The 20,485-nt window shown below is 33.2% G+C and overlaps 1 protein-coding gene across 1 annotated transcript; it reads left to right on the forward strand.

The window, feature by feature from the left end:
* The first annotated feature begins 1,300 nt into the window (after positions 1-1,300).
* LOC142616421 (uncharacterized) lies at positions 1,301-9,099 on the forward strand. Its single transcript, XM_075789280.1, has 3 exons — positions 1,301-1,376; positions 4,304-4,731; positions 8,509-9,099. Exons 1-3 carry the CDS (start codon positions 1,301-1,303, stop codon positions 9,097-9,099), a joined length of 1,095 nt encoding a protein of 364 aa, XP_075645395.1.
* Positions 9,100-20,485: the final 11,386 nt, after the last annotated feature.

Genomic DNA, 20,485 nt, shown 5'->3' on the forward strand with positions numbered 1-20,485 from the left:
AACTTTGATAGTACTTCGTATTTGAAGTTTTGTTTTGTAAGTTCTTAGGGTCTTTGGAGGCTTGAATCCGTAGAGCTTCACCAATTTGTAGTTTGTTGAGGTTTCTGGAGGCTTTTGAGCTTGATTCCGGTGGACTTTGAGATCTGGACGAGTAGTTTGGATGATTTTGCTTCGAATGTTGTTTGCATTCGAGGTTGAAGTTCTTGAAGTTCTTTGAGGCTTCGGGGTTTGATTCCTGCAGAGCTTCTGGATTTCTGAACTCAAGATATCTTCTTCCTTCTGTCTCAGTCCTGTCTCTGTCCTCTGTTCTGTCTCCTCCTAAATGTCTTAGGAAGGCTTCTATTTATAGGAGTTTAGGGGTAGGTGAGCGACACGTGGCGGAGTTTGATTGGTCCGCTATGTCATCGCTTACACGTGCCGAGTGCTTGTGTCATCGCTTACACGTGCGAGGCTGCCCGTGTCATCGCTTACATGTGCCGAGTGCTTGTGTCACCGCTTACACGTGCGAGGCCGCTCGTGTCATCGCTTACATGTGCCGAGTGCTTGTGTCACCGCTTACACGTGCGGAGCTGCTCGTGTCATTGCTTACACTGCGATGAGTTTCATGCCTTTATTTCAATGACACTTGGCAAATTTCTATTGGTTTCTGAATAGCGATGGCAAAACCTAGCAGCAATACGTGGCGCTTTGTAATTGGTTGTATTTTGTGGACTTGGTAGTATGATGTGTCAGCTTGTGATAGGTCGGGAATTTTCCCTCTCTACAATAGTTTTAAAGCTTTGTTTGAGATGTTAAATTTGACAGATGCCAAAATTTTAAGTATAGAACCTAAAGTACTCTACTTAAGTTTTTCCCTTCTAGTAAAGTTTAAGGACATGAATAAAACATTTTCAATAGTTTAAGGACAAAAAATGAATTTTTCAATAGTTTAGGGACAAAAAAAGAACTTATATTTTAGGGATGGAAAACAAATTTTTAATAAAGTTTAGGTACTAAAATAGTATTTTACCATAGAATATATTTAGCAAATACAAAACCCAAATTATTCAAAATTTGTTTAATGTTAAGTTTCTTTAGTCTAGTGGATTTAATTGTTTTCAACTAAAATATAACCATTGATTGCTTCTTATTAGATCTCTTTAATTTTCTTTTTTAAATTAAAAATAAATATCATAATGCCGACAAGGTTTCGTAATAACATTGAAATAGTCATAAAATCATAAATTAATTTTTTTTACTTTTACTATTATTATATATATACTTTTTACTCAAGATTCGTTGGTCAATTCTGCTGAAAGGTATGCGCATTCCCGGGGTTGATGACTTCAATCAAATTCCTGTAAGCATCCAAAATCAGAAAAGGGAAAAGTGCTCAAGTAAGAAATATTGGATTAGGTATGTTCCCGTCTGCACTCTCCTTTCTTAGGAATTTTATTTTGTCACAATGAAAGTCATATTTTTGTGCAACTTTATTCTTCTTTTCAAGAAAATTTAAAGACAACAAAATTTCAATACATTTTCATAATATTCTTTTTTCATTTTATTAATTTGGACTTATGATGGTTTGACATATCATTTATTGTAAGAATTTGAACTACTTTTTTGGTGATATTTAATATCTCAGGACAAATGTCTTGTTCAGAATTTATGTGATATTCTTATTTATTTTAAAATTTTCTTTTAATAAGGACTTTTACTTACTAAATAATGAAACTAGGAATTAGAAAAACGGAGCATAAAGCGAAAACGGGAAAGATAAAATCTTGTACAGTGTTGAGAAGAAAGTGGTAGAAAGCCACAAACTAACAAAAGGACATATAAATATGCAAGTTGATGAGAAAACTTGACTTACTGATGAGTTGGTGGAGTTGGACTTTCTGGACGGATTTCATATTGGTTCAAACTGTGAGTTTAGTTATTTGTCTGTCTAGAAACAAAAACAAAAGACAAACTACTTGGTTAGGTTCTAAATATTTAGATATAGATGTTTACTTTTTAAATACTTTGTATGTTGGCAAACTGAGAACAAAAACTTATTTAGGATTAGATCTTAGGGGTCTATGAAGTATTTTAGACATTACTCAAGGTGATATAAGTCAAGAATAAAAAACGTACAAGCTGCAAAAAGTTGAATTGAAAAACTGAAGAGCTTGATCAATCAAAGGAAAGGCTCAACTGATTGAGATGGGACTCTGAAGAATTTTAAATAAGGCCCAACAACTCGCGAAACGATTAGGGTTTGAATCCAACTTTTCTAGGTATATAAGGAAAATCCTAATACATGTTTTTCAAGACTTGAGAGTTACTCTTATGAGATCTGTGAGGTTATTGTACCTTCTAACTCTTTCAAGCACCTACCGAAGATCACACGCATATTGCTAGTACTAGTGGTGTAAAGTTGTAGTCAAGTTTCAGCTATCTAGCATACTGAAGATCAAGACGTGAATTGGAGGTTCATGTTTGAAAGTTCACTTGGTGTGTAAAACATTAGTGAATGTTTAGACCCCCAATTTCAAAATAACCAACACAAGCTTATACTCAAACAATATATATGCGGAATGATAAGTACAAGCTATACCCAAATTGGGAAAACACTCTAAACCATAATTAATTACAAACACAGCAGTAATTAAAAGAAAAAGAGTAGGGAAGAAAGAAGCAAATACAAAAATAACACCAACGTGTGTTATCGAAGAGGAAATCGAAGAATTTGGTGAAAAACCACTCCGCCCCCCTCCAAGTGGTAAAATGATCCACTAGAAAATTAGTTGGAATACATAAATAGCAATAGACCTTCCAAGCCTAATCTACCTGATGCACATAACCCTCCAAGCTTCTTGTTTCAACAAGGTTAAGCCTAACTGTGTCTTCTCTAGCTTTCCAGATCCCGCAATAAGCTCCATATTGCATCAGTCATTCTTGGCATCTTCTAATGCTTCTCGAGCTCCAGAAATACTCTCAACACTCTAAATGGGTGTGAGTTGTGTTTGGGTACAAATCTCCTCTCGATGGGTATAACAATAGGAGAGGGAAGGAGAAGAAACTGCAAAGATTTCTCTCTAAGAATGAGTAGTTCTCTCTCTAATAAAGTGGTTGTGTTGTAGAAACCTCTCTTAAGGTTTTTCTCTCAATAGGCTCCTTATAATTTTTGTGGGTAATGAGGGTATATATAGTATGAGTGATGGGCAAATAGGTCACACTAAAAAATCCTCTAACCAGTGAAATTTACGGGGTCACTCTCGCGGGTTGCCTGAGTCACGAAAACAGCTGGCATAGCTAGCACATGACTCTTCAACTTCCACAACTAGCACTTGACTCTTCAGCTTCTAGCATGTGCTCCTCATGTGACTTTTAGCTGTTTTAATCAAATCTCCACCACTTTAATACTAAACCCATTACAAATAAATCCTACAAAAATACAAGGAGATAAATTAATTAAATTACAACACCTTTTTGTCATAGAATAAACCAATACAAATGTTATGAGAAAAATCATAACTTAACAATGTTGGAGCAAAGTTCACATCAAAGAAGTTTGAGAGGTTCATAGCTCAATTTGGTAACTGTGTTAGCTTTACTATGAATTGGTATTCTTGAATTGTAAATCTCAATTTAATATAGTGGATTGTTCTCTTGGGATAGTTCCCCCCAAGTTTTTACCTTGAAACTGGTTTGTTTTATTGGTTTTCTTGGATCATTATATCTTGTGTTATGTAGATAGTATTTTGGGGGGGGGGGGGGGTTTTGGCTCATACTTTAGCAAATTGAGATAGGCTATTCCTTTTTATAGGTGACCTAGGTTGTTAGAAATTAATCACAAAGAAGAAGCTAGAAGAGAGGAAAGACAAGAAAGAAGAAACGACAGTAGATTAAGAAACCGACGATTATTCATTTATCAGAAATTTTACTAGTTAAGATAACTAGAACCGACAATTATTTAATAGATTGAATGTCTTTAAACAGTTACATCTTTTCTTTTTTCTTTTTTATAACCTGCCAACAACACAAGGTTGTCTATTATGGTGGACTACCTAATGATTTTTCTATAGTCATTAATAATAGTTCTCTTATTTTTATTTTTAAAGTAAGAAAATTTTATTAATTAAATTATTATTATTTGCTTCTTTCACTTTGAAGAACTTATTTTTTGTTTCAAATCTCCTTCAACTTTTGGTTACAATATATTTAATCAATTAATTCCGTATATTTAATTATTAGTGATTGATTGTGTTAGAAAGTTTATATTTACTTCATTTTTTTTCCTCATCTAGTTGACTGATCATTGTTTTTATTATTGACTCAGGAATCAGACAAACATATGATTATGAATCGAAGCGCCAATACAAAAAACTTCTACTTCGCATGTGCCAAGAGTTACAGTTTTCAAGTGATAAACAACTTGAAAATGGTCTTGTTTACAAGGCTATCATCAAAGCAACCAAGAAGGGGATGGTTGAGTTTGTTACTGCCATTTGGAGCGAATGTCCTGAACTTGTGTCGGCCGAGAAAGAGTTCACAGGGAGAAACCCATTTATGTACGCTGTTCTATACCGTCAGTATGAAATATTTCGCCTTCTGTACTGTTTTAATTTAAAGGACTCAATATTAGCGGCAACAGATGTCAAAGGAAATAACATATTACACATGGCGGCGATGACAAAACCTTCCGCCAGACGTAATACTATTCCAGGCGCAGCTTTTCATATGCAAAGAGACCTACAATGGTTTAAGGTAACATCTCTCGCTTTACAATTTTAAAACCCTTATATTATTTAGGTATATACTTTCAGTGCATAGTTTTTTTTTTTTTTGGTAAAATTTCGGTGCAGAGTTGTTCTCAGTTCTCGACACTATGATTAATTATCTTACATTTTTTTTTAAGAGGGAAATCGATAGTAGACTTGATAAATAATCATGTTATACATTTGGGAACAGAAAATATGGACATTCTTCAAACGAATAAATAGTATTCTTGTTTTTTTATATATATAGCAACACTAACAAATGGTTGAACAACTCTATTACAATTCAATGAGACACTAGCTAACAAAAGAAACTAATGAAAATTTTTACAAATTAGATTAATATCTTCAAGTATTCATGTAAACAAAGCATCAGATTCTTTGCCTACCCCAAATCATTTAAGAAACACCCAAGTATACTTCATTCCCAGCTTCAACTCATAAATTCAACTCTTCGATTAAACAGGTTTTGTTTCCATAAGAAACAAAATATGGGGATCTAACTCCTTCACAAAACAGTGAATGTCTCTAACTGCTTGTGAGTTTCCAAGCCCATAATAGTTTAAACTAGAGAATTTTCATGTTGGGTAATGAGGCAGAAAGATAGCTTCGCAGAGGAAATTAGAACATAATCTTTTCCGACCCCACTGCTCTCTTCTTCACCAAATTCACCTAATCATTGCTGTCACTTTGATAGATGATGAACATTTTTTTGAAATAGGTACATCTCTATTCCTTCATCAAGCGAACAAGATATATCTTTAGCCTCTCGAATAAGTCTTTTCCATGTTCTCAAACTTTTAGCTGTAGGTACCTTTTCAAAGTTAGAATTTTTATATATTTTTAAATCCTTACTCTTATTACTTTTTGCAACAAAATTTGGCTACAAACTAAATTACGTACTAAAGCTACAATTCCCCTCAATATCATTTTATTGGATGTGAATTTTAATAAGCCAATCATTGGATTGTTAATTTACCGATTGTTCCAATCGGTAATTTAACATGATAACAAAGTAGTAAGTCCTAAGTTTGATTCTTATCTCCTCCACATTACATCTTATTGATATTTTTGAATCCTTACTCTTATTACTTTTGGGACAAAGTTTTGCTACAAACTAGATTGCATACTAAAGCTACAACTCCCCTCAATATCATTTTATTGTATGTAAATTTCAATAAACCTATCATTGGATTGTTAATTTACCGATTGTTCCAATCGGTAATTTAACATGATAACAGAACAATAAGTGCTAAATTCGATTCTTATCTCCTCCACATTACCTCCTATTTAAAATCTCATGTGTTGGGTCTCACTTATTAAAATGGAGTTTGAGCTCACACATGAGGAGGAATGTTAAAAGTATATAGTTAAATAAATAAATTACCATATCTCAATAGTTTAAGCTTTTGGAATAGTTCATAATTTTACATTGATTACATTTTCTTCTTACATCTTCCATACTTGCAAAATTTCCAGAAAATCAAAAACTAGTAGTTATCATAGTCATGCATATGAATCATCTTCATATATATGTGATGAAGAATTTGATAGTGTTGGCGTCGCTAAGATCGTGTATGGTGCTGAACCCATAAGCTACACCTTGAATGTTGTAATGGTGTAGAGATGTTAGATTTCATCTGGAAAGCCTTCGTGAAAGGTGAAACAATATATGGAAGCAGATAAAGTACAAGCAAAGATCAAATTAATTAAAGATTGTGTGGAAGATGTCATATCAACAATCAAAGATGTGATTGGGTGCAAGCCGTTTCAATCTTAATCAATTCAAAGAAGATTATACATCTGAATGTTCAAAAAGTGTGTAAAACACCTTAGAACATTTAGACCCCAAATTTACAAATTACCAACATAAGCTTATTATCAAACAATGTATGTGCGAAATATGAAAATAAGCTAAATCAGAATTGGTAAAACAATCTAAACCAAAATTAATCACAACCACAGCAGCAATTAAAAGGTAAAGATTAAAGGAAGAGAGATGCAAACACAAATACAATACAGCGATGTGTTATCGAAGAGGAAACCGAAGTCCTCGGCGTAAAACCCCTCCGCAACCCTCCAAGCGGTCAATAATCCACTAGAGAATGAAGTTGGGATATATGAATAGCAAAAGACCCTCTAAGCCTAATCAACCCAGTGTACCTAAGCCCTCCAAGCTTCTTGCTCCAACGAGGTTACGTCGAACCTTTGTCTTCTCTAGCTTACTGGATTCCGCTATAACCCATAGTATAAACCAATATCAATTGGTTCATTCCTAACTGCTTTCCAAGCACCAAATAGCCTTCTCACAAATGTGTATATGGTGAGAAAATGATTTGGCTAAATGTACCTCTCAATGATGTAACAATGGAGATGGTGAGAGTAGAGGAATTTGGAGAATCAAAGGATGAAGATCGTGGATGAGTCAATCTTGTTTTTCTCTAGGACTTCTCTCTCAAAATTCTCTCTAGAGACTCTCTACAATACATGGGTATAAGGGGTATTCATATTGGTGTGTGTTTGGAATGCAAAAGGTCAGTTTTAGCTAAACAGGACATTCTGGAGACTCGAGCTCGCGACTGGAACGAGTTGCGAGCTAACTGCCTGGCCAGTTGGAGGTTTTTTCCTGTAGCGCGACAGCTGACGTGACCATTCAGCTCCCCCTGCATGCTTCACACGTGTGCCTTTTTTGGCAACTCACCAGTCGCGAGGTCCATTCGTGAGCCCCTGCTTGAGTGCACACTGTTGAGCTCTTCTTCACACTGTCTCACACACTATCCTTACATGATACCCACCTAAATACAAGGGTTTCTAAATGCTGAATTACAAGAAAATTGGCAAGGAATAAAGCCAACAAAATGATTGAATAAATTCAATCTTACAACATCTGTATTCATCTAGCCATGTTTTCACGAGTGAGGCAAGATGAATAAGAAACGTGTTTATTTGTCTTGTGTTTTAGAAAATAATTAGATGGAAATTATTGATAGGGCTTCCAAAAGATCTAAAGGAAAGATTATTGGCTTAAACTCGAGGAAAAATTGTGGGTGGTTATTATTGGTTGCTGTCTTTATAGAAGTTTAAGATCTTTGAGTAATCTTTCTCCAAAAAAGAAAAAAGATCTTTGAGTAATAGTCGTTATTTAATGTGTTGAATATGCTTGAGTAGTTACAATCTTTTTCTTTGATGGCTTGCCGATGCCTTAAGCTTATCCATTAAATGACCTTACTGATTTTTTCATACTCATTAGTAACTAAGGGAGTGAAGGTGTCTTGGACCTATGTGAAGATATGGAAGTCCAGTATCAAGTCTTTTGTATTGAATTTTATCAATTTTATCTTTTAGTTGAGTTTAGCTCCCATTTCTTCTATCTCCTTATCTTTAGGTGGGCCTAATTCTCCCTTGCTCCATCTTTCACCCGCATCAATTATGACCATGAATAATTCTTAGGTACTCTCGGAGCACGGAAAATGGCGCTCCCTCCTCTCACATTCATGGTAAGACTCACTCATTAAATTCATGGTAGGACCCACCATGAATGTGAGAGGAGGATGCACCATTTCACTATGCTCCAGGAGTACCTAAGAATTACTCCCATCAAGCAATGATAAAAATTTTACTCCTATAAATCTTTCATTCAAGTTATATTGAGCCATATATATTGATTCTTTAAATTAGGGACATAAAACACACAAAAGTTACGGTTTTCAATATTTTATTTATATATTAAACTATTTCATGATGTGAGTTTTTTTTATAAACACAGGAAGTGAAGAGCATTGTCCATCCTTCCTTAATTGAAGCTGAAAACAACGATGGTTTTACACCTCCAGATTTGTTTGTAGAGAGCCACAAGGGCTTGGTTGATCAGGCAAAAGATTGGGTCGAGGATACAGTGCCAGCTTTTTTATTTGTTATTATTATGTTTGCAGCAGCAATTACAGTTCGAGGTGGTTACAATCAAAAAACAAGCTTGCCAATGTTCTTAAAGGATAAGGTGTTTATGCTCTTTATGCTATCCAATGCACTGTTCCTAGTTTCTGCCACAACATCATTATTGGTGTTTCATATCATCACATCTCATAATTTAGAGGAAGATTTCCTTATATCCTTACCCCAAAAAATGATAATAGGCCTTTCATCCCTTATCTTTTCCGTAGCGGCCATGATGGTCAACTTTTGTACCTCACTTTTCATTTTTCTAGACGGAAATTCATGGGTAATCATTCCTATCATTTGTCTTGTTACTGTTCCTGTCATCCTATTCGCATGGAAACAAGTTCACCTTCTTCTTGCCATGGTCGCTTCAACTTATAGACCAAGAATCTTCGACAGGAATGTGAAGCCTTGGATGTAAGCTATTTCATTGTGCGTACTGTTCCTTTAATAGTTGGCTTAGGGCCAAAAATTATGCTCTTTTTTTCTTTTTTTTCTTATAAAGATAACTGATGAACTTTCAGTTTGTGATTGCTATCATGTGTTTTTTTTCTCCCAATTTAGACCTTTAGTCTTTAAATCAAATAAATCATAAGTCCATTATATATTTTCGGTTTTTATTATCTAAATTCAATTTCTAATTTTTTTTTTTTTCGAGCAAGGATAGTATAATGCCTAATCCACAAAATCTCATATGTAATCTTTATCTCTTTTTTGAGAAAAGTTTGCAATGTAAATATCGAATTTAGATCTTTACCTTATGAAGCAAAAGAAGTCTAGCTAAGTCTATATTAAAAAAGAGGTCTGGTTAAGTCTGGTAATATACTTTTCAACCATGCATGGATAATAAGGAAAGCTATTTGAGGACAAACTATTCAATATTATATAATTTGTGTCTGAATTCCAAGTTTTGGTGAAATTCAGCAATATATCGTTGTATATATAAAAAAATAGAAGAAAGTTAAATTTAAAAGGCAAATTAACATGCATGTTTGTTCCATAAATTTTGGTCCAAGTTTTATTTTAGACCATAATCTTATTTTCTTTTAGAGGAAACAATAACAAAATTGAGGCCAAAATATACTGTCGATTCCTAAAATTTACCTATTTTAAACATGTTTAACTCCTGAAATTTTGAATGAGTATTATTGGTCCCAAAATTTAAAAAATGAGTGTTATAGGTACCTTCATTAATTCTGTTGACTTTCTTTCATGTGTTTAACAGAATAATGATGTACCAATTTTTTAATTGATGTGGCAACCTTTTATTTTTCAAAAATTACACCAAAGCCAATGCACAATCTGAGTTATCAAACACTTATTGTCAAATTAAACTTATCCTAATCTTCAACAAACAACTGAAATCCCTTTATCCGCTGCTTGCCTCCGTAGGACAACCGAAAACCAATCTAAGAAAGTCCAAATTTACTGGAACCCAGCGCAGTTGACAAATTAACTGCTAATACTGAACAATTTTATTTTTTAAATCCATCAAGAAATTAGTGTCTTTATTCATTTAGCACGTAGCCTTAGATAGTCACCAAGAAAACTAAAATCCCAGCCAAAGCCAACTAAACAACTTTTGACAAATCAACTGGTTTTGGAAGATTTGGATTTTGCAATTGTATTTGCGGCGGTAACAAGGCCGGCGTGGTATTTGGTTTTGCCGTTTTAGTAAGGATACATATCCTTAGTAAAATTTCAGAACTAAAATTTTGTGTTGGTGTTGATGTTTAATTAATAACAAATTACCGCATCACCTAAAAATTTGACATATCATAACTCCATTAAACACAGGGTAATTAAAGAAATTAATGGAAGTTGATGATGGACCAATAGCGCTATTTTTTTTTTTAAGTTCAAGAATTAATAGGACCACTGTTTTTTTAAGACATTCTCCCCTTTGTGTGTGTGTGTTAAAATACTTAGTGTTCTTAAAAAAAAAAACGGTAGATTAATCTCACATTGAAAAATGTGTGTGAATTAAAGAGATTTAAAGTATATATTGTGTATCTAAGAGTTAAATCCTTTTGGATATATACCACTGTTATTTTCTTTAAGGCATTCTCTCATCTTGTGTGTTAAAATAATTAGTATTTTCAACAACAAAAAAAGATTAATAGGTCTAAAAGGACTCAATTAGTAAGTAAACTTTGGAACCGATAGGACAACAATTCATTTTGACCATAATAATTACTAATTAAAACCTGAAAAGACTTCAGGCGGGGGCTATTTCACTTCTACCCTAATTATTCTATTTCTACCTCCTAATTATTTCTATTTCTACAATTAAAAACTATTTTGTCAAGGAAAATGTTAAATGTATTATAGATTTTACATAATGCTTACAAACTAATTCAATAATAAATGTGATTGGTAAACCATCTTACAAATAAATATTTGAATAGCCTTATTAGTTACAAGTCAATATAATAAAATGTAGTACACATAGTACCATAACGTGAAGAAGTTCGAACTTGTATTGCTACTATTGGTTGGTTCTCTCTTTTCAGAAATTTCATTTTCATATCAAAACGCAAATCACGAGAGAGACAGGGCTTTTCTTTCGGAGTGAGCTGTAAAGCTTGAATTTCAAGTCAAGTGTATCCGGAATTTTCTGTTTGTTAGTCCTCTGTTCCAAGCTATAAAGCTTACCTAGGCCTGTTAATGCTTTGTGATTGCAAATTTTCTTTAAAATTAATATATATAAAAAGTAAATGGCCTAACATAAAAATAAAAATGAAGCAACGAAATTTGAGTGCCGGGGTATTTTTATTTATTTATTTTGAATGATTTGAAGTTGGGCTAAGTATTCTTCCAGGTTTGGATATACTTTGAACTTTCAAAAATATTAATAGAAAATCTGGGGTGTTCTGAGTATTGGGTTTTTGGTTCTAAGGGAGTGGTTGAATTTGAAAAACCATTGATCTCCAAGTTTAAGTTGCATATATATTATACAGTTCCTTCAACCCTATATCAGGGTAAAGGCGAAGAAGATCTAGCATTTCTATTGCATGATCTTTATAGTAAATCACGCGTAGATTAATATTTGGAGCTAGAAACTGATAGTAGTGGTAAAGGCAAGTCGAAGTTTTATGCTTGACAAGGAAGATTCTGTGAGGCAAAAGCTATAGTAGAAACCTGATGAAGCAAATATTGCTGAAGGCTTGTAATCTGTAGCTTGGCATCAAGGTAAATCAGGTTAATCGATACGGTCGTTAGTTTCAAACATGAGATAAACAAGATGATAATATATGAGCATAGGCCATGGACTATTTGGGGATGTCACTTGAACCCAAAATTCACGTGTCCAAGGACTGGATTTTTCCACTACAAATTAATACGTGGCTCCAAATTCATGGCTTACCACTTTGAACACAGTCAAATGTATAAGTGCAAAATGTGTGTGCAACTTTGAACAAGGCCGCTAATATGCTTTAGCTTTAAGTGCCGAAGTCATTTTCAGTGTCGGGTTCATCACTAGGCTGAGGCTACTCTTCTCAACTAGCTGAGTTGTGTAATTTTTTTTTTTTTTTTTAAAGAAGAGGAGTTCACTTTGCTACCTCCACTGCTTGCCTTACTCCTCCGCCCATGGCAACCTCTAGTAAGCAAGAGAGTTTCTTTTTTTTTTCACTAACATGGTACAGAGAGAAAAAAAAACTAAAATCCTATTTATATAAATATAAATCAAAATTTTAATCAAATGGGGGAGGGGGTAGTAAACTTTAAAAATAATAATTTTTTGGATAACTAGTATATATATCTGGAAATTTTGAAAAAATTTGGAGAGCCATGGCCCCCAATCCCAACATGGCTCTGCCACTGACTAAGTACCTTCGGCGAGGAAATATGTTTTCGTCACCATAGGTAATGTATTGTATGTATGGCGACAAAATTATTGTCTTTCTCTCTCTCTCTTAACTTATCATCCATCCTCTCTTCTTTGCCTTCGGTATCCGAAACAGATCGGCCTCAACCCCAAACCACCGGTGCTTCCCTGTTTAGCATAACTGTCCCACAAGTAAGTACCTTTAAAGTCTCAAATCCAATATAGAAAACAAATTCAAACTTGCTATTTGTTAGCTAGCAGTACTAGGGTAGGAATCTAACATATGGGGTTTCAATAGTTTTCTTACTGTATTTTATTTCAAATATTGGGTTTTGCTGTTTGGAGTATTTTGGACGCCATATTTCATTTTAATCCAAATTTACTTATATGGAAAAAATTATTTTAGCACATAGTAGTGATCATTTCATTTATTATGAGTTATATGGTGTTTTGTAACAAGTCTGGAGAAGCTCTAGATAACAACTCTTGAAAGTAAATTCAGTTTTTTTTTTTAACTATTTGTATTGATTCGTGTCCGTTTGGGAACAACTTATCTAACTTTTTACTGAAAGTACAGTAAATAAAATATAAGAACTAAATAAAATAAGTAAGAAACTTATGTGAAACCTGCAAATAGAAGAAAAAAAAAAGCAATGAGTACTCAGAAGATCCAAACTCACACTAAATTCCTTGAATTGGCTATGAATTTGAATATAATCACAATTTTATTTAATTTTATTTGTCATTTTGTTTCTTCTTTTTTAATTTTTTTTGTTGTTGATAAGTTTCCAATTGATTTTGGCTTAATTTGTAAATTAAGTTGTAACAAATGTCACCAAAGTTATGCTACCACCTTCCATTAGGACAATACTCTATAACCTAGCCACTATGATTAATGTACGACATCATAAACCGAAAAGGGACAAAGGTCTTATCCGAGCAACTAAGTTATTATTATGGGATAATTACAGTAAACCACTTGTGGTTAGGCCCGTTTTCACTTTGCCTACCCGTGATTCAATCATTTACACTTTATCCACCCGTGATTTAATCATTTACAATTTGCCCACCTAAAGTGCCTTCCGTTAGGGATCTATTACCCACCTCTCCCTTTGCCGTTAGAAAAACACATTTTCAAGGAAAAACAAACATAACAAAGATCAAAAAGTTAGGGTTTTTTATTGCTTAAAAACTTCTTTGAGAACAAAACACAGGAATAGCACACAGATCAAAGGCTCAATGAAATCACTTTTAATCTATATCAATATCAACAATCTCATAACAACTCAAAATTGTGAACCAACTTTTACAAGAAGAGCAACAATCTCAAAACAACCAGCAACTTTATTAACAAAAGAGAGTGAGATAGAGATAAGCAATCAACAACCAAAGAATGAGGTAATGAGAAATCCAGCTGTGGGTTTGGATTGTGGTGGATCAGCCATGGGTTTGGTGGCATGGTGGCAAACCTAGGTGCTACTTGTGCTTCTCCTAATTCTCAGTCCTTTTCTGCACAACCAAACACCACCAATTAAGGAAAGGAAAGAAACCTTCCAACTTCAAACCCACCCCCAATTCCAACTTCAAGCCCACTCCGAATCCCAACCACAGTAGCAAACCCACCCCCAAATCCAACTTCAAACCCACTCTAAATCCCAGCCACAGTAGCAAAACACCTGAATAAGCAACCTGAAGAAACCGAATCCGACGACCCCACAACTTGGCGAATCCAACGGCTCTCCTTGCAGCTCCTCAACCCAGATCATGATCGTGATCAACACTAAGAAAGCCAGAAATTCAAGCCAAAAGAAACAAAGAAGTGAGAAAAAACAAAGATAGATTTATATATTGATTCCTTCAACTTTCTCGAGAAACTAACGGAAAAAAAATAATGAAGGAAAAGTGAAGTCTACCGGCAAATAGGTGACCAGTGAGGAAGAGGAAGAGTGCGGCATTGCGATTGGTGGATCTTCTTCGGCTTCGTGTTTTGAGCCAATGCGACGTGCGAAGAAGAGTGTGAGATCACTTCTGAGAGAGAAGCCATGGCTGCGCCGCCGAAGCTTAGAGAGAGAGAGAGAGAGTTAAGTTTTGTTTGGTAGCTTAGTGAAATGTTTGGCAGCCTTTGATAAAAAGGAGATTGCTTTTTAAGGAAAGAAACAGCTCAGAGTACATATTCAAACCAATACATGTTTGAATAACCCTTTGGACAAGAGAATAGCAATACTGTTAATTTGTGTTTTGTTCTCAAAGAAGTTCTTAAGCAATAAAAAACTCTAACTTTTTTATCTTTGTTATGTTTGTTTTTCCCTAAAAATGTGTTTTTCTAATAGCAAAGAGAGAGGTGGGTAATAGATCCCTAACGGAAGGCACCTCAAGTGGGCAAAGTGTAAATGATTGAACCACGGGTAGGCAAAATGAAAACGGATTTAACCACAGGTGGGTTTACTGTAATTATCTCTATTATTATTATTATTATTATTATTATTATTATTATTATTATTATTATTATTATTATTATTATTATTATTATTTTGTTATCTTTAATTGTTAAATATTATCCTATTGCATTATAAAGAATTAAAGATAGTAGATAAGAATATAATATTGTTCTATTATATAACATAATTTGGATAATTTAGCGTTTATGATTATATCTTTTTTTTTCTACTTTTTTTCCTTCTAATCTAAATTTATTCAACATTGAAATTCAGCCACATCCTCCTTATCATTAAATTAATTATATTTTCTCACCTTTTTTATTTTAAAAATATAATATTTTACTTAAATTCAAATAAATAAAATTGTCATCATAAATTTGTACTATTTATTTTAACATTTACACTTTCTCCAACCTTTTTTATTCCCTATACATTTTGTTTTCCCTAAATCCTTTACCTTAATATCACTCTTCTTCTTTCCCTTTATCTTCTTTTATTTTGTTTCTTCTTATTATCATTCTGTTAGTATAAATTTATCATTTACTCTTCCATTCTATGTATAATTTTCCCTCACAAAGAATGTTATTTCTCTCTCAATTTTTTAGTGGATTTAAAATAAAAAAAATCTTGCATCTTTGCTTTAGGTTGATAAGTTTTTGTGCACTTTGGAACTCTATTTTATGTTGATGCAATTGAGTTTTGTGTTTTAAGGTTTTTTTTTTTTTTTTTTACTTTGATTGTTAAATGCTTTCCTATTGCATTATAGAGAATTAATAATAGTATATAAAAATATAATATTATTATATTACATAGCATGATGTGGATAATTCGGTGTTTATTGTTATATCTTTTATTTTTACTTCTTTTCTTCTCATATTATTTTATTCAACATTTAAATTTAGCCACATCCTCCATATCATTAAATTGTTTATATTTCCTCTCCTTTTTTATTTTAAAAAATTAAACACATAATACTTTACTTAAATTCAATAAATAAAATTGTTCTCATAAAGTGGAGTAATGCTAGGGGATACACTCATTCTCACACCCAATGCATCACAGGAAAAATGGAATACAAAACAATGCCAATTTAGAAACACTAAATTAAGGAAAAAAAAATTAATGAGGATATCAAACCAAATTTTGATATAGAATCATCGTCAAATTAATTAGGATATCAAACCAAATTTTAAAAACAATGCATATTTAGAATGATATAGAATCATCATCAAATTTTGGAAAACGATAAGTTGCCAATGGAGAGAGAGAGAGATGGTAAAGAAAAAAAAACATTACAAAGTAATAAAGAGTAGATAAAGAAAAAAAATCCGACATCAATTAGTAACCGTTAATTGGAAAACAAAGAGACTATAAGGAGAACTAAAAAATAAAATAGAGATAACCATACAGAAAATATTAAAAACTTTACAGTGCTATAAAATAAACCGTTACATTCACTTAAAAAATTAAATCAATAATGTACAATTAAATACAATCACAGTACTAAATTTAAAGTTAAAACTTGTTAAGTTATAGTTGTTCACATAACATTTATGTTGGCTTTATTCCATGATAAAAGGTGTTGTAATTTCATTAATTTATTTCCTTGTGTTTTGTGGGATTTATTTGTAATGGGTTTAGTATAAAGTTGGTGAAGATTGCTCAAGACAATTGATCTTGCAACTTGCTGGTGACTGACTCGCAAGTGGACAACCCGTGAAAAGTCACGTGAGAAACACATGTTGGAAGTTAAACAATTTTTTGCTAGGTTGTATTTCGCAAGTCATTTCACGACTTGGCCAAATCGCGAGTGACCCGTGAAACTCTCTACTTAGATGATTTTAAGTGTGACTCTTATACCCTTCACCTATACTATATATACCATCATTACCTACAAAATTGTAAAGAGACTATTCAGAATAAAACCTTAGAAAGGTTTCTACAACATCCACCTCGTCAGAAAGAGCTACTCATCCTTAAGAGAGAAATCCTCATAGTCTTTTCTCCTCCCCTCTCCCATTCTTATACCTTGAGATGAGATTTGTATCCAAATACAACCCAAACCTATTCAGAGTGTAGAGAGTATTTTGGAGCTTGGGAAGCATTGGGTATTTGCCAAAATAAGTCGATGAGGCTTGGCAGTGCAATCAAGTGGTATTGCGGGATCTACGAAACTAGTGAAGACAAGTCTTTGAGAAGACCGCTGGTAACTGGAACTTGAAGAGCTCAAGTGCTTTGGGTAGATTAGGCTTGGAGGGTCTTTTTGGTATCCTTGTATTCACAAATAGATCATTTTGGCTTGAAGGGTTGCCAATAGGTTTTTCGCCGAGTTCTTTGGTTTCCTCCTTAGTAACACATCGACGTATTATCTTGAGTTTGCTATTCTTTTACCCACTGCCCTTTCCATTTTAGTATTGCACTTATTTTTCATCCATGCAATTGTTGAATGCTTCGATTGATTAATTTGCTAATCACGTGTATTTCGTATTAAGCATATTAAGTATAAAATGCATCAAGCCGTAATTAAGAATTGAGGGTCTAACCATGGAAATCATTTTCAAAACTAATCAAATTCTAACCATGGAAACTTTTTTCCTTAAAAAAAGAGATGTTCTCTGGTAATAATAGAAATTTCATATGAAATAAAGTCAGAAAATTTAAAATCCTTTTTTTAACATTTTATTTAACCTTGTTTCTAATATATAACTTTGAAATTCAGTATGTTTGATGGGTCGAAGCTAAAGCTTCAACCAATCGAAGTGATTAAGAAATTTGATCTGAAGCTTCTGGATGATTCAATCGCTGTTTGATTCCTGTTCAATTGATTGAAAAGAGCCTTCGATCGATTCTCAATTGGTCGAAACTCGTAAAACTAAATTTTCTGGTAACTTTTTTGAATGTTTGAAAAAGTTTCTAGCCTTGTGAATGGTTTTATGAAATATTTTAACTCTCCATACGTACCTTTTGATGAAATATAACCATATGGGTATAAACAATGGCTTATATTCACTTCATAAATACTTCTTTCTCTCCCAAAAAAGTTAGTTTTTAAGAAATATAAGAAATCTCGTGGGTATTTTTACAAAATTGCTATCTGTATAACCCAACAACTTAGTTGTATCCTGAGAACAAGTTTGTAATAACCCTTTAGCAACAATAGTGTGGGGGTAAATATTGTCTAAGAATAACAATTTTGTACCTCCGAGTTATCTATTTTCTATTCGTCTTTTGTGCTAAATTTGTTCTTCTATTACTACTTTGTGTAATATTCCCAACAATCTTAGACAATATTTGTACAATGAATGGAGCAAGTGATGTTTCAACATTGAAGATGTTGCATCATGAGTTGGTGAATAAGTTTATTATTCAAAAGTGCTTTGATTATAAAATGCTTTGATGTAAATTGGAACCAATTTCTCTTGGTGGAAAGACAAGATGTAATTCCTAATCACTACACTAAGACTCCTCTATGTCTTAGACCCGAATTTGATGTTTTTTTTCCTACTGCAAGTGATGAAGACACTGATGAGATAAATGCACAAAAAAAAAAAGAAACGGGAGGAAGACAAACTGATTTACAGAGGACACATTCTCAATACTCTTTCCGGTCGTCTCTATGATCTCTACACTTCAATGAAGTCACCGAAAGAGATTTGGAATGCTTTGGAGGCAAAGCACAAAATTGAGAAGATAGGTACAAATAAGTGTATTATTATAAAATACTTGATAATATCTCAGACTTACAGATTTTGGTTAATAAACTCCATGAGTTGTCAATCAATATTCCTGAATCATTCCAAGTGGGTGCAATTATTTGCAAAACTCCTACCAAGTTGGAATAATTTTAGGAAGAAGCTTCTACATATGTCAGAAGATCTCACTTTAGAACAATTCGGACAACATCTTCGAATTGAAAATGAAAGTTGGGTTAGAGATGGGACTAACACTAACTTTAAAGTGAATGTGAAAAATGTTCAGAGTGGGAGTTCAAGCAAGACCATTAAGCACTTAAAAGTGAACAAAAAGTAGGAGTGGTTTCAAGAAGAACAACTCCAAGAATCCCAATAAAGACAAGAAGAACCAGACTTGTTTCCATTGTGGAAAGAAAGGCCATTACATTTGCGAATGTAAACTCTTAAAGAACAAGAAAAATGATGAAGAAGGCAATGTCAATGAAACAAATTTCATTGAGGACATTATTGCTATATTAAGTGATATACATATTGATATGATCACTAAAGTTCATATGGCTATAATTGCAAATCCTTTCAATTATTGTTTCATTTTGGGTGCAACGGTGCATGTGTGCCAAGGAACTATTCAAGACTTATGAAGAGTGTTCCGTAGAACAAGAAGTGCTGATGGGCAACCACGATAAAGTAAAGGTTCATGGAATGGGCATTGTTGAAGTCAAAATGAGTTCTTGTAAGATGCTGATCTTGACCAATGTTTTTCATGTACCCGATATTAAGAAAAATCTTGTATCTACCAATTATTATGTAAGGGTTGTGTAAAGGCTGTACTTGAATTAGACAAGTTAATCTTGTCCAAGAATGAGATATTTGTAGGCAAGGGTTATACTACTGATGGCATGTACAAACTAAGCATTATTAATAAAAAGGTTTCTGGTTGTGCTTATATTGTTAACTCATTTTATTTGTGACATGCTAGACTAGGATATTTAAATTTCAAATACTTGAAGTTTATGTCAAAGCATGGTGCAATTTTATATAAGCATGATGATGAAAAGAAATGTGAAATTTGTATTCAAGCAAAGATGACAAAGAAACCATTTTCTAAGTCAAATAGAAATTCTAATATGCTTGAACTTGTACATTTAGATGCATGTGAATTGAATGGTGTATTGACTAGAGGTAAAAGATACTTCATTATGTTCATTGATGAGATCTCTAGATTTACATATGTGTATTTAATAAGAAATAAAGATGAAGCTTTTGACATGTTCAAATGATATAAAACTAAAGTAGAAAATCAAAAGGATTGGAAAATAAAGATACTACATAGTGATAGAGGTGGTGAATATTTTCCTAATGATTTTTTTTTTTTTTTTTTTTTGGCGTTTTGTGAGGAACATGGCATAATACACCAAAGTTTAGCCCATTACACATCCCAACAAAATGGTTTGGCTGAAAGGAAAAATAAGACTCTTCTAGACATGGTAAATGTCATGTGCACAATAGAGTACCTTCCAAGAAGATTAAAGTATCTTCATATGAGTTATGGAATGGAAGGAAACCAAACCTTGATTATATCAAAGTGTGGGAGTGTTTAGCCTTTTATAGAGTTGTTTACCCAAAAAAAAAAACAAACAAACAAATTTAGGACCAAGAGCTATGAAAAGTGTGTTTATGGGTTATGCTAAAAATTCAAAGGCACATAGATTATTAGACTTAAGCTCTAATGCGATGATAGAACCAAGAGATGTTGAATTTATTGGGGATAAATTCAGTAAGGAGATGACTCTAATCCTAATACTACCTTGGGTAGTACTAAAAGGATTGAAAGTGGTTCACCAAGTG

The sequence above is a fragment of the Castanea sativa genome, chromosome 11 (assembly GCF_040712315.1).
Source record: "Castanea sativa cultivar Marrone di Chiusa Pesio chromosome 11, ASM4071231v1".
NCBI lineage: Eukaryota > Viridiplantae > Streptophyta > Magnoliopsida > Fagales > Fagaceae > Castanea > Castanea sativa.

What these genes read in the sequence shown, in the direction of transcription:
- LOC142616421 (XM_075789280.1), top strand. Translation starts at nt 1,301, where the DNA reads ATGCGCATTCCCGGGGTTGATGACTTCAATCAAATTCCTGTAAGCATC. An exon ending in GAAAAGGGAAAAGTGCTCAA is followed by an intron (nt 1,377 to 4,303) that starts GTAAGAAATATT and finishes TTATTGACTCAG; the next exon opens with GAATCAGACAAACATATGAT. An exon ending in GAGACCTACAATGGTTTAAG is followed by an intron (nt 4,732 to 8,508) that starts GTAACATCTCTC and finishes TTATAAACACAG; the next exon opens with GAAGTGAAGAGCATTGTCCA.